Source organism: Zootoca vivipara, chromosome 4, assembly GCF_965207765.1.
Source record: "Zootoca vivipara chromosome 4, rZooViv2.hap1.1, whole genome shotgun sequence".
Lineage (NCBI taxonomy): Eukaryota > Metazoa > Chordata > Lepidosauria > Squamata > Lacertidae > Zootoca > Zootoca vivipara.
In genome coordinates this window covers 94391593-94406645 of record NC_142587.1, presented here as the reverse complement: position 1 = coordinate 94406645, position 15053 = coordinate 94391593, and the positions used below count along the sequence as shown (strand labels likewise).

Genomic DNA, 15053 nt, shown 5'->3' with positions numbered 1-15053 from the left:
CAATGCATACATTTAGATGTGCAGATGGGGAAGGAGTTTCAAGCATGTCAGTATACGAACTGCCTCTGAGAAGCCCTCTCTGACTGGTGCCAAGTCTCCCGTATTCCCCGGGAAACCCCCGTTTTTCCAGCTGTTCCCAGCCGAAAAAACGGATTTGTTTGTTTCCCCCCGGTTTATTCTGGCGCGGCGGCCATTTTGGAACTGGGTGGAGCATGCTCAGAAGCGACTTTTGATGCTGCTCTGCCCAGTTCCATAATGGCTGCAGCGCGACTTCTGGTGCGGCAGCCATTTTGGAACTGGGCAGAGCAGCATCAAAAGTCGCTTCTGAGCATGTTCCGCCCAGTTCCAAAATGGCGGCAGCGCTACTTCCGGTCTGCTACTTCCAGTCCGATCCCTTATTTTTCCGGCAGGAACTTGGCAGGTATGGACTGGGCATTTCCTCACCCGGTTACTGTACCGAAAATGAAAGATAACCAGGCTCAAACGGTGGTGTTGGCACTTCAAGGTTTGTGCGAAGTCACTGAGGGGGGCCTCGGCCCCTAGGACTTGGTGCGCCTGTGAACAACTCCCCTCTCTCTTGCGCTGAAAACCGAAGGGGGGAAATAGGACCCACTGGCTGATGCCTGCAAATACCTTCCTCGCAGCTCTCTCCTTTGTATCCCGGGTTGCAGATGCAGGTGCCCATGATGCAGGTCCCGTGGCTGTTGCAGGCGACGTCAATGCACTGGTTGGTCGGGACGTCGCATTCGGCCCCTTTCCACCCACTGTGGCACAAGCAGCGCCCTTTCATATACTGCCCGTTGCCGCTGCATAAGACCGGGCAAGATGCTGAGAAGCAGGGAGGAGGAAACAACAACAAAGGCAACAGTTTAAAACTCCCGTTTGCAAGGGGCCGAGGACTTTGCAAGTAGTTAGCATCGTTTTATTAGCATCGCTCCTACCGATAGCCATCCTTACCTGTTGGAGCACCTGCCTGTTGTTTCACGAGCAGCTGCTCTGTTCAGCTGGGACTCCAAGGGGCTAGTTATTGGGCTTTTGAGAAGTCGCGGCAGCCGTGTGGTCAGAATTATTAGCCCCCTTCCCCGCCCAGGTGCATCAAGGCATCTATTCCCATGCTCTATATTTTCACATCGTATTTCCAATTAATGGCTCATGTGGCTTCCTGAGCTCAGCTGTCCCCGTGCCTGACCTAACTACCAGCACAAGCCTGCCGTGAAAGGTTTCTGGGGATGCTGAATCCGGAGCTTCTGCCAAAACGCACAACATCTATTAAGCCTGAGATGGGTTGTTTATTCCATTGCCTCTGCTGAGAGACCAGCTGCTTTTGGTTCTGTTCAGCTGTTCCCCACCAGCAGCTGTTCTGTCAGGCTACCTGAATGGTTTCCATCCCGGCTGGTCATTCTAAGGACTGCAGCTTGCTTGTTTTCCTCCTCCATCCCCACACCCTTTTCCTTTTGTGTGTGTGTCTTGTAACGGGGACTGTGAGCCAGCTCTGGGAACCTTTTTGTTGTTATGAGAACGAGCCACAGCAAACCTTGGGTTCTTTGAGAGGCCTACGCGAGTGAGGCTAAGGGTCCAGAATGGAGCCTTTTCTGGTGGCAACTTGACGCTCCAATGAACTTGGGGGGGGGGGTTCAGCTTAAGAACAGACAACGGACACCCCCAACCCTCCTTAGCAATGCTGGGGCCTCATGCAAAATCAAATGAAAAGATTCCAAGAGCTCTGGCCAGGTAAAGGAATAATTTTTAGAAAGTTTCAAGTTGATAATAATAAGACAAATTCCAGTAGCAATCCAGTTTTTAGAAATCCAGAACAAGGCCCTGTTTCGGTTTATTCTTCATCAGCTCTAGTTTCAAGGTCAAAGCGTACCATTCATGTTTGTCTCCTCACACAAAGCACAGACCTTGTTGTTTTGCATGTTTCCTATGTCAAGTCTCGTGCACTTTAATCTATTTTGCACTGACTTGCTTCATCCTCGGTTTCTGTGCAAAGCCTTGAATCCCCTTTTTTGGAGCATCACAGGCTATAACTGCAGCAAGCGAAATAAAAACCCTCACAAACCTTTTTGACTAGCCACCTTTTTTTTGAAGGTTTGGCTTTGTGGGAACTTCAGTTAAAGAGGTTGCTTGGACTAGTCTCGTCTCCTGGGTGCCCTCCCTTCTTCAGTGCCCTAGGGCAGGCTCTCTAGGACAGGCATAGGCAAACATGGCCCTCCAGATGTTTTTGAGACTACAATTCCCATCATCCCTGACCACTGGCCCTGTTAGCTAGGGATGATGGGAGTTGTAGTCCCAAAACATCTGGAGGGCCGCGTTTGCCTATGCCTGCTCTAGGATAACCTCTGAGGTTCAGGCAAGGAAAAGAAGCTGCTCAGAGGCCACCTTATGGTTGACAGGAGGGCAAAAAGGGTCAGCCTAAGCTCAGCCAGCTATTGACAGTTGCTGGACAAACAATGAAACATAGTGATTGCTAAGCTTCTTAGACCAATTCTTTCCCCAAGGGGCAGTGCCCTTGACGGGTCATTGTTCTCATTGTTTGCTCACATGCAGAAACCAAAAGGAAGGGGTGGGTGTGTTTGGTGGTGGTGGGGAGGAGTGAGGCCTGCAGAGTCTCAGCTAGAGAAACCTAAAAGTATGGAAAATTGTTTATAGACTAGCAGGGGTGGCCAACTCCCAAGAGACTGTGATCTACTCACAGAGTTAAAAACTGGCAGTGATCTACCCCCTTTTGGGGGGGGGGTTCAGGTCAAAGTTGTTGGGCTTTTCTTAGGAAAGAGGAAGGCCCCTTTTTGGGGGGGGGTTGGGTCAAAGTTGTTGAGTTTCTTCAGGGAGGAGATAAAATGTCGAGCATTATTTAGGGGAGCCACAGTTGTTCAGCCTCTTTGGGGGGAGCCAATGATCTACCAGTGATCTACTGCAGACGTCCAGTGATCTACCGGTAGATCACGATCTACCTGTTGGACATGCCTGGACTAGGGGGTGGGTGGGCTCCGAATAAACCCTTGCCCTTTGCCTGAAAGCCCCCCTCCCCAACACCTTCCACAAGATACAGTAGGGACAGTGACAAACAACAACAAAAGTTAACCCGAATCCCTACCTCGTCCACAATCGGGACCCAGGAAGCCGAGGAAACAATGGCAAGTCCCAGAAACACAGTCCCCGTTCCCGTAGCAGTTGCTAGGGCAGTTATCCACTGATTCTGTGGGAAGGAGACACAGAGACAACAAAAGAGTGTTTGAAGGAAAAGCAAAGGACATTGGTCATGGGAGTGGAGAACATCCATTAAAAAAAAGGTAACGTAATTCAACAGCAAACATCTAATAATAAGTGAATATGTTTTGAAAACAGAAGCAACAACGCTTAATTCATTCTCCGCAGCAGACGATTGAGCAGAAAGCTTTCCTACATTAGGGTGACAGCAATTATGTACACTAAACGCCAACCATTGTGGATTTCTCCATACAATTCCAGAGAGGTGAGAGTTATATGTGCCCAGTTTTGCAGGAACAGCAGGATCCCTTTGCATTAAAACAAACATGGAAAACGTTGTGTGGGCACTATATGTGCCAAAAGGTCCAAGTTTGTCGTAGGAACACAGGAAGCTGCCTTATACTGAGCCAGACCACTGGCCTATTTAGCCTAGCCTAGTGTTGTCTACACAAACTGGCAGCAGCTCTCCGGGGTTTCTTGTAATGTGAGTCCATTGATTCGGGTCCTACCCTCCGGAGCAGGAGAAAACAAGCTTGCTCCATCCTCTACGTGACATCCGTTTAGAGATTGGAAGATGCCCATCATAACTCCGACTCCTCTTTTCCAGTCTAAACATACCCAGCTCCTTCAACCGTTCCTCATCAGGCTTGGTTTCCAGACCCTTGATCATCTTATAGCAATAAATGTAATTTTATTATATTACCCCCGCCTATCTGGCTGGGTTGCCCCAGCCACATCTTGGTTGCCCTCCTCTGCCCTCATTCCAGCTTGTTAACATCCTTCTTAAATTGTGGTACCCAGAATTGGACACAGTATTCCATGTGTGGTCTGACCAAGGCAGAATAGAGTGGAACTATTACTACCCTTGATCTAGAAATAATAATAATAATAATTATTAATAACACCATATTATTTATACCCCGCCCATCTGGCTGGGTGTCCCCAGTCACTCCGGGCGGCTTTCAACAGAGCATTAAAACAGAACAAAACTTTAAACATTAAAAACTTCCCTAAACAGGGCTGCCTCCAGATGTCTTCTAAAAGTCAGGTAGTTGTTTATTTCTTTGACATCTGAAGGGAGGGCGTTCCACAGGGCGGGTGCCCCTACCGAGAAGGCCCTCTGCCTGGTTCCCTGCAACCTCACTTCTTGCAGTGAAGGAACTGCCAGAAGGCCCTAGGAGCTGGACCTCAGTGTCCGGGATGAACGATGGGGGTGGAGACGCTGCTTCAGGTATACAGGGCTGAGGCCATTTAGGGCTTTCAAAGTCAGCACCAACACTTTGAATTGTGCTCGGAAACGTACTGGGGGCCATTGGAGGTCTTTCAGGACCGGTGCTATATGGTCTTGGCAGCCGCTCCCAGCCACCAGTCTAGCGGCCGCATTCTGGATTAGTTGTAGTTTCCAAGTCACCTTCAAAGGTAGCCCCACATAGAGCGCATTGCAGTAGTCCAAGTGAGAGGTAACTAGAGCATGCACCACTCTGGGGATACAGTCTGTGGGCAGGTAGGGTCTCAGCCTGCGTACCAGATGGAGCTGATAGACAGCTGCCTTGGACACAGAATTGACCTGCGCCTCCATGGACAGCTATGAGTCCAAAATGAACTCCAGGGTGCACACCTGGTCCTTCAAAGGCACAGTTACCCCATTCAGAACCAGGGAGTCCTCCACACCCACCCGCCCCGTCCCCCACAAACAGTACTTCTGTCTTGTCAGGATTCAATCTCAATCTGTTAGCCGCCATCCATCCTCCAACCGCCTCCAGACACTCACACAGGACCTTCACTGCCTTCACTGGTTCTGATTTGAAAGAGAGGTAGAGCTGGGTATCATCCGCATACTGATGAACACCCAGCCCAAACCCCCTGATGATCTCTCCCAGCGGCTGCATATAGATGTTAAAAAGCATGGGGGAGAGGACAGAACCCTGAGGCACCCCACAAGTGAGAGCCCATGGGGCTGAACACTCATCCCCCCCACCACTTTCTGAACACGGCCCAGGAGGAAGGAGTGGAACCACTGTATGACAGTGCCCCCAGCTCCCAACCCCTCTAGACGGTCCAGAAGGATGTTATGGTCGATGGTGTCAAAAGCTGCTGAGAGATCTAGCAGGACTAGGAAACAGCTCTCACCTTTGTCCCTAGCCCTAGTACTTCTGTCTTGTCAGGATTCAACCTCAATCTGTTAGCCACCATCCATCCAACCGCCTCCAGACACTAGACTTCGGTTGATGCAGCCTAGAATAGCATCAGCTTTTTTTTGCTGCTGCGTCACACTGTGGACTCATATTAAGCTTGTGGTCCACCAAGACCCCCAGATCCTTTTCACATGTACTGCTAGTAAGTCAGGTGCCCCATATCTTATATTTGTGCAGCTGGTTTCGTGCCAGAGACATTCCCAGCCCCTTCCTGGAGACGCCAGCGGGGATTGGACCTGGGACCTTCATGCAAAGCAGATGCTTGTCCCACTCCGCTGTAGCCTTACCCCTTAACAGATCAACAGATTAGGATACTTGCCTAATTGTTTATTTTCTTACAGTGCATTGATTTATTTTAGCAAATTCCGACTTCGGAGGATGTCAAAGTCAATTAAACGCAAAGAATCAAAAGCTGTATCAAAATCAGAGACGTCCAGAGCAACTTCTTGAAAGACGACATCCTTAAGCTGTGTCATCATTTACACAATTCAAAATATCTAAGTAACAGAACTCCTGCTTCTTGCCTGAGCAGGCAGCATTAATTTATTCCATATACGATGTAATGCTTTTACTAAACAACGCCAGAAAAACCAGAAACATAAACTACTTCTCGTCTTCAGAAAGCCAATAAGCAAAGGAAAACTGTGCCCAGCACTTCATTTTGTTTTAATGACAGCTCAAACTATTAGTGTTTACAATTTGCTTTTAATACAGGAAAAAACACACATGGCTTATTAAACACACCTTTTAATTTATTTATTTATTTATTTTACCCCCGAAGAGAAAATAAATATCATTTTGATGATTTATTCGCCGACGTTTGCATAAAGGCAGGTACGGCAGTGTGTGTATGGCGTTTGGTGAAATGACAAAATAGCATGGTTCGTTTGAGTCTATTGTTCCTGGTTCACGCTCCATGCAATGTGTGTCATATTAAAATGGGATGTAATTATATAGGAGCGGCCTTAACTTAGCTAGATCTGTTCCCCCTCCCCCCACTGAGAAACAATGGAAACAGTGAGGAAACAACTCCTCTCTCTTTTTTTTAAAGACCTTGATTCAGGTCTTTGCGGTAACTGAGCCATTTCACAAAAACTGAGCCTCTCACAAAAATTAACCATTGAACAACCCAATAAAAGAGGTCTTAAAAACAAGAGCCTTTCTAGATGATGCACTGCTCACTGTGAGGCACTGGTCACTGAACTTTGACGTAAAAGATATTTCTACTGGGACCAATCCGGTGGGATGATGATGATTTCATAGAATCATAGAATCATAGAGTTGGAAGAGACCACAAGGGCCATCCAGTCCAACCCCCTGCCAAGCAGGAAACACCATCAAATCATTCTTGACATATGCCTGTCAAGCCTCTACTTAAAGACCTCCAAAGAAGGAGACTCCACCACACTTCTTGGCAGCAAATTCCACTGCCGAACAGCTCTTACTGTCAGGAAGTTCTTCCTAATGTTTAGGTGGAAGCTTCTTTCTTGTATTTTCAATCCATTGCTCCATGTCTGCTTCTCTGGAGCAGCAGAAAACAACCTTTCTCCCTCCTCTATATGACATCCTTTGATATATTTGAACATGGCTATCATATCACCCCTTAATCTTCTCTTCTCCAGGCTAAACATACCCAGCTCCCTAAGCCGTTCCTCATGAGGCATTGTTTCCAAGCCTTTGACCATTTTGGTTGCCCTCCTCTGGACACGTTCCAGCTTGTCAGTATCCTTCTTGAACTGTGGTGCCCAGAACTGGACACAGTACTCCAGGTGAGGTCTGACCAGAGCAGAATACAGTGGTACTATTACTTCCCTTGATCTAGATGCTATACTCCTATTGATGCAGCCCAGAATTCCATTGGCTTTGTTAGCTGCTGCATCACACTGTTGACTCATGTCAAGTTTGTGGTCTACCAGGACTCCTAGATCCTTTTCGCGTGTACTGCTCTCAAGCCAGGTGTCACCTGGCTTTCAAATTACTTCATCTCCAATAAAAGGAGAGGGGTACACACTGCTCTAAAGAGAGGTCTGAACTTGAAAGACGAACCCCGCTGAGTTAGAAAAAAGGCCCACTTATGCCACAAGGATCTGATTTGCTCAAGATAACAGGGATTTGAATCCAGCTTAGAATAACAGAGTAGTAGAGTTGGAAGGGGACCCAACGGTCATCCAGTCCAACCCCCTCCAATGCAAGAATCTCAGCTAAAGCATCCATGGCAGATGGCCATCCAACCGCTGCTTAGAAACGTCCAAGGAAGGAGAGTCCATAACCTCCCAAGGGAGATCGTTCCACTGCCCAACAGCTCTTGTTGTTGTTGTTGTTGTTGTTGTTGTTGTTTAGTCGTTTAGTCATGTCTGACTCTTCGTGACCCCATGGACCATAGCATGCCAGGCACTCCTGTCTTGCACTGCCTCCCGCAGTTTGGTCAAACTCATGTTCTTAGCTTCGAGAACACTGTCCAACCATCTTGTCCTCTGTCATCCCCTTCTCCTAGTGCCCTCAATCTTTCCCAACATCAGGGTCTTTTCCGGGGAGACTTCTCATGAGGTGGCCAAAGTATTGGAGCCTCAGCTTCAGGATCTGTCCTTCCAGTGAGCGCTCAGGGCCGATTTCCTTCAGAATGGATCAGTTTGATCTTCTTGCAGTCCATGGGACTCTCAAGAGTCTCCTCCAGCACCATAATTCAAAAGCATCAATTCTTTGGCGATCAGCCTTCTTTATGGCTCGTAACAGCTCTTACTAGTAACTGCTCTTACTAGGTCTTAATCCAGCAGTTGCTGTTTTTCTCCTTTTTAAAGGACTGTCAGCTGAATAGAGCAGAGTGCAAGCTACTAGACAATTTTTTATTTTTTATATATATTTCGACTGCGTCAGACCAACATGGCTACCTACCTGAACCTAGAGCATTTTGCGGTGTTTAACCACCTGCCTTTTACCTCATCCACCCCAAACCCAACATCTGCCAAGGTAAGCGAGTTTGGAACAGGCGGGCATTGGGGCTGTCCCAGGGCTACATTGGTGCAAGTCCTTCATCCCAGCTCAGGCAGGACCAAATCGTGGAATATAAAATGGTAAGGAATATAAGCCGGCATTGAGTCCCCCCCCCCAAAAAAAGGGTGTTCCGGGAGCAGGACGTGGGCGAGAGAAACTTACAACCATTCCAAACCTCTCTCAGCTCTGCCACGCGACCGAGAAACCTGGTGAAACTTGCGCAGTGCGAACATCTAAAGGCAACACGTTGACTACTCCTGTCTCCTCTCGGGCCATCTGTTCACGGAGCTGTGGGAGCCTGTTTAGCCCCCCCCCCCGCGACCCACAATGCAGACCTTGGAGACAGCGGAGTCACGAAACACTTGCCAGTTGGCAAGCAGTGAGCCTGATATGGTGCGGCGAGCTTGTTAAAGCTGCCTTGCCCTGCCCTGCAATTACCCATGTGAATTACTTTTTCTCTGGACAAAATGCAATTATATATATTAAAGAGATGGACAAATTGGCTGGTCTCCCAATAGATCTTCCTCCTCTTCCTCCCCCACCTCGCTTTCAGATTAATTATCCACCCTCTGGCGGGCTTGGGTGGGCCAGCAGAACAGCAAATGTTGCAGTATTTCTTCCTTATTTATCTACTGGGTAGCATCATGCTTAATTACTAGGGGTCTCTCTCTCTCTCGGTCTCTCTTGAGCTAGAGGCCAAGGCAATGCCTTCCCGACACCAGGCCTTATTAGAAGCTTTGCTAATGAAAATGCATGTTAAGGGTTACATATTTTATAGCCTCCGTGCTTTGCTCGCGGGTCCCCAGGCATCGAGGAACAAACAAGCCGGCGCCAAGGAGAAACAAAACCCAACAAAACCCAAGCAGTGTGAATTTAGCAGGGCAGACTCGGGTGGGAGGGCACTGTAGAACCAGCCGTTTCAAGGAACAGATCTCGGCTCTGCTTTGCTCCTGCAGGTGAAAGGCCAGCCAACTGCATGCACCACCTGTGTCCATGTTTTTGCAACAGCAGCCGCTCCCTGTCGAAACCAACGGGCTTCTGGACTGCAGAACAGCCAAAATGGGCTCAGGGCAATAGATCAGCTACAGTACTACGGCTGCTTCCCTTCCTCCTGGTTTCTGTGTTGTGGTGCACAACGGAGCTGGCTGTGGACACTGCAAAGGTGCGATATTACATGTCACCAGCCAGAAGGTGAACTTGTACCGTGGGCTTTCTGGAAGCTGCAGCCAAATCCTAACTCTTGCGTGCCTTTGGGGGGTGAACTCCAATTGTTGGAAGGTTGCGGCGCCTGCTGTGGCTGCAGAGAGACACCAGGCCCATTGGCCAACCAGCTCTGTGTTAGAAAGATGTCTTGCAAGTGTGATATTAAGGCTGGCAGCAGCAACCCTGATGCGAGGGAATCCCTTTCTGATGATTGTGGTGCCTACAAATATGCAATGAAGGCGCCAGGCGAGCATCACTGGGGAGAGCATTCCACAGACGGGGAGCCACTGCAGAAAAGGCCCTGTTCTTGTGTTGCCACCGTCTGGACCTCTCACGGAGGAGGTACACAAAGAAAAGCCTCAGGTGGTGATTGCAGGGTCCGGGTTGGTTTAAATAGGGAGAGGCAGTCCTTGAGTTACTGCAGTCTCAAGCCATGTAAGGCTTTATAGGTCAAAACCAGCACTTTAAACTGGGTCTGGAAACTAAGTGGCAGCCAGGGCAGTACTGGCATTATACGCTGAAGCCAACTTGCCCCGGTGAGCAACCGGGCTCCTCAATTCTGCAGCAGCTGAAATTTCAGAACCATTTAAGAGGAAGCCCCACATATAACATGTTGCAGTAATCTAGCCTAGAGCATACAGCATACAACAAATCTTTGTTTGTTTGTTTTGTTTTCCCTCTTTGTTTTTTAAAAATAATATCTGTAACTCTACATATCTTGGTCTTCCTTGTGAACACTGAGAGATCCCCTCTAGTTCCTTTGCGGCTAAGGCAGTGAGTGCCTCACCCCTTACTCCTGGGTCCATTGTGCTCCCACTACTAGTGTCTGAAGCCAAGTGGACTTGCTTTTTAAGTCACAGTCCATAGGTATCCTGCAGCTTCCCGAGAAACACTCCTGTTTGATGTGCTTTCCCTCAAGCCAGCTTCCGAACAATTAGAAAACGAAAGCTGTGGTTCAGCTGAGGTGTGTACAGTTCAGCCAACTGTTGCACATGCTCAGATGATGGCTCCAGTGAACTGGAGTTTGAAGGGGGGGAAACAATGGGTGTCGGGGTGAAGACATCCACACTTTCTCTCAGGTGTGAAAAGCAACATAAAAAAAAGCAAATTGGAACACAGCTGGGGGGAAGGGGGGGAATGAGGACGACCTCACCGCTTTACAAGCCGCTAATGCAACCTAAGGCCCATGGGCCACAAGCAGCCCACGGAGGTCGTTTAACCGGCCCCCAAGCCACCCCTGAACCGAGCCGCCCACTCAGTGAGTCCCTGCACGCTGCGCTAAACCGGAAATCACGGGTGCGAGCGAGCGCGATCCAGCCCATGGAGAAATCTCCACTGGAGTGAACCGGCCCAGGCAAGCTAAACCTTGCCGACCTCTGCACTAATAATAATAATAATAATAATAATAATAATAATAATAATAATAATATTTATACCCCACCCATCTGGTTGGGTTTCCCCAGCCACTCTGGGCGGCTTCCAACAGAAAAATGAAATAAAATAATCTATTAAACATTAAAAGCCTCCCTAAACAGGGCTGCCTTCAGATGTCTTCTAAAAATCTGGTAGCTGTTTTTCTCTTTAATATCTGATGGGAGGGCATTCGACAGGCCGGGCGCCACCACCGAGAAGGCCCTCTGCCTGGTGCTATGTAATGGGTACATAGCAGAAGTTCTGGCTCCACAGATATTGGCACACATCACCCGAGTTCGCTATTAGGGTGTTAAGAGGATACATTGCAGAAGGATAAGGTGATTTTTGGTTTAAGCTAATTATCATTTAAAGAATTAGCAAGACACTTAGGTCTCAACACTGACTAGTTTTGCTTCCCTGCACATCTGTCACAAATCAGCTCATGCACGTATTGCCCAACGTGTCCGAATGATGGAAGCTCAGCTCGCCGCCGCCACCCTACAGATAATGTGGCAAAACACCGTTAATACTGATTGATGAAGGCAAGGGAAGCCCAGCAAATGAATGATAATTTCTCGGGAATCATGAGGCCACGTCCTCAAAATTCTTGCTCTTTCTTATTCCTTTTCCGTACCTTCTAATGTTGGTCATTTATCACACATGTCAGTAAGCTGGTTGGTGCAGACACCCGCGCCAAGCCGAATGCTTCATCTACGCTTCTGCAGACTTAAAGACATGGTTCTCCAAGTGTAGGCTAAAAAAAATGTGGGCAATTAGAAAAAAAGGACTTGATGCCTGTCCCAAATTTGCACACTTTGGCCATTGCTGCTGGTTTTTTCTCCCTGGCATTGGCTGAACTTTCTTCTTGCGCCTAAGTAATGGGCATATTAAAGCACTTGTTCAATAGTATAGATGTGCGTTACCTCTGACCAGACCGGGGGGGGGGGGCAGATTAGAACATAGGAGCAAGAAACAAGCTATGCTGGATCAGATGGACTGACAGCTTCAGAGTCTTGTTCCCAAACGTACAGTATACAGTCTTTGCCTCCAGCACATGAATACAACAAGCCTCTCACACTGCAATTCAGGGTTGAGTACACTTCAAAGTACACTTCAAAGAGCACAGTTCAAAGTGTTGGTGCTGACCTTTAAAGCCCTAAATGGCCTCGGTCCAGTATACCTGAAGGAGCGTCTCCACCCCCATCATTCTGCCCGGACACCGAGGTCCAGCACCGAGGGCCTTCTGGCAGTTCCTTCACTGCGAGAAGCAAATTTACAGGGAACCAGGCAGAGGGCCTTCTCGGTAGTGGCGCCCGCCCTGTGGAACGCCCTCCCATCAGATGTCAAAGAGAAAAACAGCTACCAGAATTTTAGAAGACATCTGAAGGCAGCCCTGTTTAGGGAGGCTTTTAATCTTTAATCGATTATTTTATTTCATTTTTCGGTTGGGTATAAATAATAAATTATTATTATTATTTCCTCTGAAGAAGATGGTCCTTATATACAGGTGACTCCCCATTTACGCAGCGGTTCCATTCCAAACCCAATTGCGCATCAGTGAAATCATGTAAAATGGGGAGTCATAGAATCTTAAAAAGCAGAGACATCACCTTGCCTACAATGGTCCGTATAGTTAAAGCTGTGGTTTTACCAGTAGTGATGTATGGAAGTGAGAGCTGGACCATAAAGAAGGCTGATCGCCGAAGAATTGATGCTTTTGAATTATGGTGCTGGAGGAGACTCTTGAGAGTCCCATGGACTGCAAGAAGATCAAACCTCTCCATTCTGAAGGAAATCAGCCCTGAGTGCTCACTGGAAGGACAGATCCTGAAGCTGAGGCTACAATACTTTGGCCACCTCATGAGAAGAGAAGACTCCCTGGAAAAGACCCTGATGTTGGGAAAGATTGAGGGCACTAGGAGAAGGGGACGACAGAGGACGAGATGGTTGGACAGTGTTCTCGAAGCTACGAACATGAGTTTGACCAAAACTGCGGGAGGCAGTGGAAGACAGGGGTGCCTGGCATGCTCTGGTCCATGGGGTCCCGAAGAGTCGGACACGACTAAACGACTAAACAACAACAAGAATCATAGGTGCCCTGTGGGTCACCTAGCCACAAGATCCATGACAGATGGCTATCCAACCTCTGCTTAAAAACCTGCAAGGAAGGAGAGTTCACAACCTCCCAAGGAAGACCGTTCCACTGCCCAACAGCTCTTTCAGAATTTTTTTTTTTCTGATGTTTAGTTGGAATCTCTTTTCCTGTTGTTTGAAGCCACTGGTTCAAGCCGTTTCTGCCAGAACTGGACACAGCACTACAGCTCAGCTGGCGTGCAGTTTTTGCACATGGTGTAGAGGGAGGTGAGGGGCAGATGGGGCTTGTCAACGTGGGAAGGAATCTAGAAGAAGGAAAACTCCACTGCCTTGCAGGATATCTTCAGGAGAAGAAAATGCTTTGATGGTGTTTCCTGCTTGGCAGGGGGTTGGACTGGATGGCCCTTGTGGTTCCTTCCAATTCTATGATTCTATGAAATGCTAACGAATAAACCCTACACAAATCTGGCGTCCCTGAGATGGCACCTTGTGCGGTTCCTTCCAGCAACCCCTGCAGCCCAGCTGGTGCCAAACGTCTTGCTCTTCTTTCCTTTGGACCACACCAGCGAGGCTGAGAGAGGGGCCTTGTCTTCTGGGCAGCTGAAGACCTCCATACACACAGCTCAGGCTTGTGCCTCAGGGAGGTCAATTTAGTGCTACTAATGCAGCAGTTTCATTTCACTCCCAGAGGCACACTCCATTGTCTCTCGAGGCAGATGGGTGCCAACAACTTATTCACAGAGCACAGTTATTAAATTACAGTGGTAACTCAGTTTATGAACACAACTGGTTCCGGAAGTCTGTTCATAAACTGAAGCGTTCATAAACTGAAGCGAACTTTCCCATTGAAAGTAATGGAAAGTGAATTAATCCGTTCCAGATGGGTCCACGGCGTTCGTAAACCGAAAATTCGTAAACTGAGGTGTTCATAAACCGAGGTTCCACCGTACAGAATTCTCTACTGCAAGATATAATGGTCGGCACCAACATAGATACAGTGGTACCTCGGTTTTCGAACGTAATCCATTCCAGAAGACCTCTCGAGTTCCAAAACGTTCCAAAACTGAAAATTCAATACGGAAAACGGAACGTTCCAAAACGTTCAAAAACTGAAAATTCAATACGGAAAACTAAATACAGAAGCCTTATGGCATGTTCGACTTCCGAGGCGCGTTCGAAAACCGAAGCATTTACTTCCGGGTTTACGGCATTCCAAAACCGAAATGTTCGTCAACCTTCGAAAACCGAGGTTCCACTATAGTTTAGGAATGGGTGGCGGACAGTCAGGGAAATTCATGGAAGATTAATTAGTTATGGTGACTGTATTACCTCTGCTATCAGACCCACTATGCCTCTGAAAGCCATTTTCTGGGAATCACAAGCAGGAGAATTTCACTGGCCTCATGTCCCGCTTGCAGGCTTTCCATAGGCATCTAGTTTCCCGCTGTGAGAAAAGAAGGCCGGAGCGGATAGGCCTTTAGTCAGATGCAGCAGGAGTCGCCTTATGTTCATCAGCGAGAACATGTGCCTCAGGAACACAGAGGTGGGAAACGACACAAAGGGAATCAAAGGAGCGGAAAGGGGGCAGGTAACTGTGCATGCTTCAATTCAATTTCAGAAATCCTCCTAGTTAAACTGGGATTCAGGAGCGACGTGGTGCAGGGCAGAGGAACAATGCAGGAGAAGAACCAAAGAAATCCACTCATCGCTGCTCTGAATGTCAGGCGCCTGGGGACAAACGAAGAAAGCTACCGCTTTTTCAAGCTCTGCTTGTGAGGTTACAAAGACATCTGGCTGGCTGCTGTTGGGGAAAGGATGCTAGACTAGTTTGGCCTTGGTCTGATCCGCCAAGTTTGATTTCCTAATGCCAAAAGGTATGCTGCCCGCGCTTGCTTTAGACGGGGAGGAAAAGAAAGGGAAATAATAGGCTGCGGTTAATTCCCCTTT

At 48.1% G+C, this 15053-nt stretch overlaps 1 protein-coding gene across 5 annotated transcripts in view; it reads right to left on the bottom strand.

Annotated features, from left to right (window-relative positions):
* Nucleotides 1-15053, bottom strand: part of TENM4 (teneurin transmembrane protein 4) — a 632564-nt gene that overhangs the window by 142434 nt on the left and 475077 nt on the right. For all 5 annotated transcript variants that reach the window (XM_088668429.1, XM_088668426.1, XM_088668427.1 and 2 more), the window contains 2 exons: nt 3098-3199; nt 634-828 (listed from right to left, as the gene is read on the bottom strand). In XM_088668429.1, coding sequence (XP_088524555.1) covers nt 634-828; nt 3098-3199 — 297 coding nt within the window. The remainder of the gene's footprint in view (nt 1-633; nt 829-3097; nt 3200-15053) is intronic.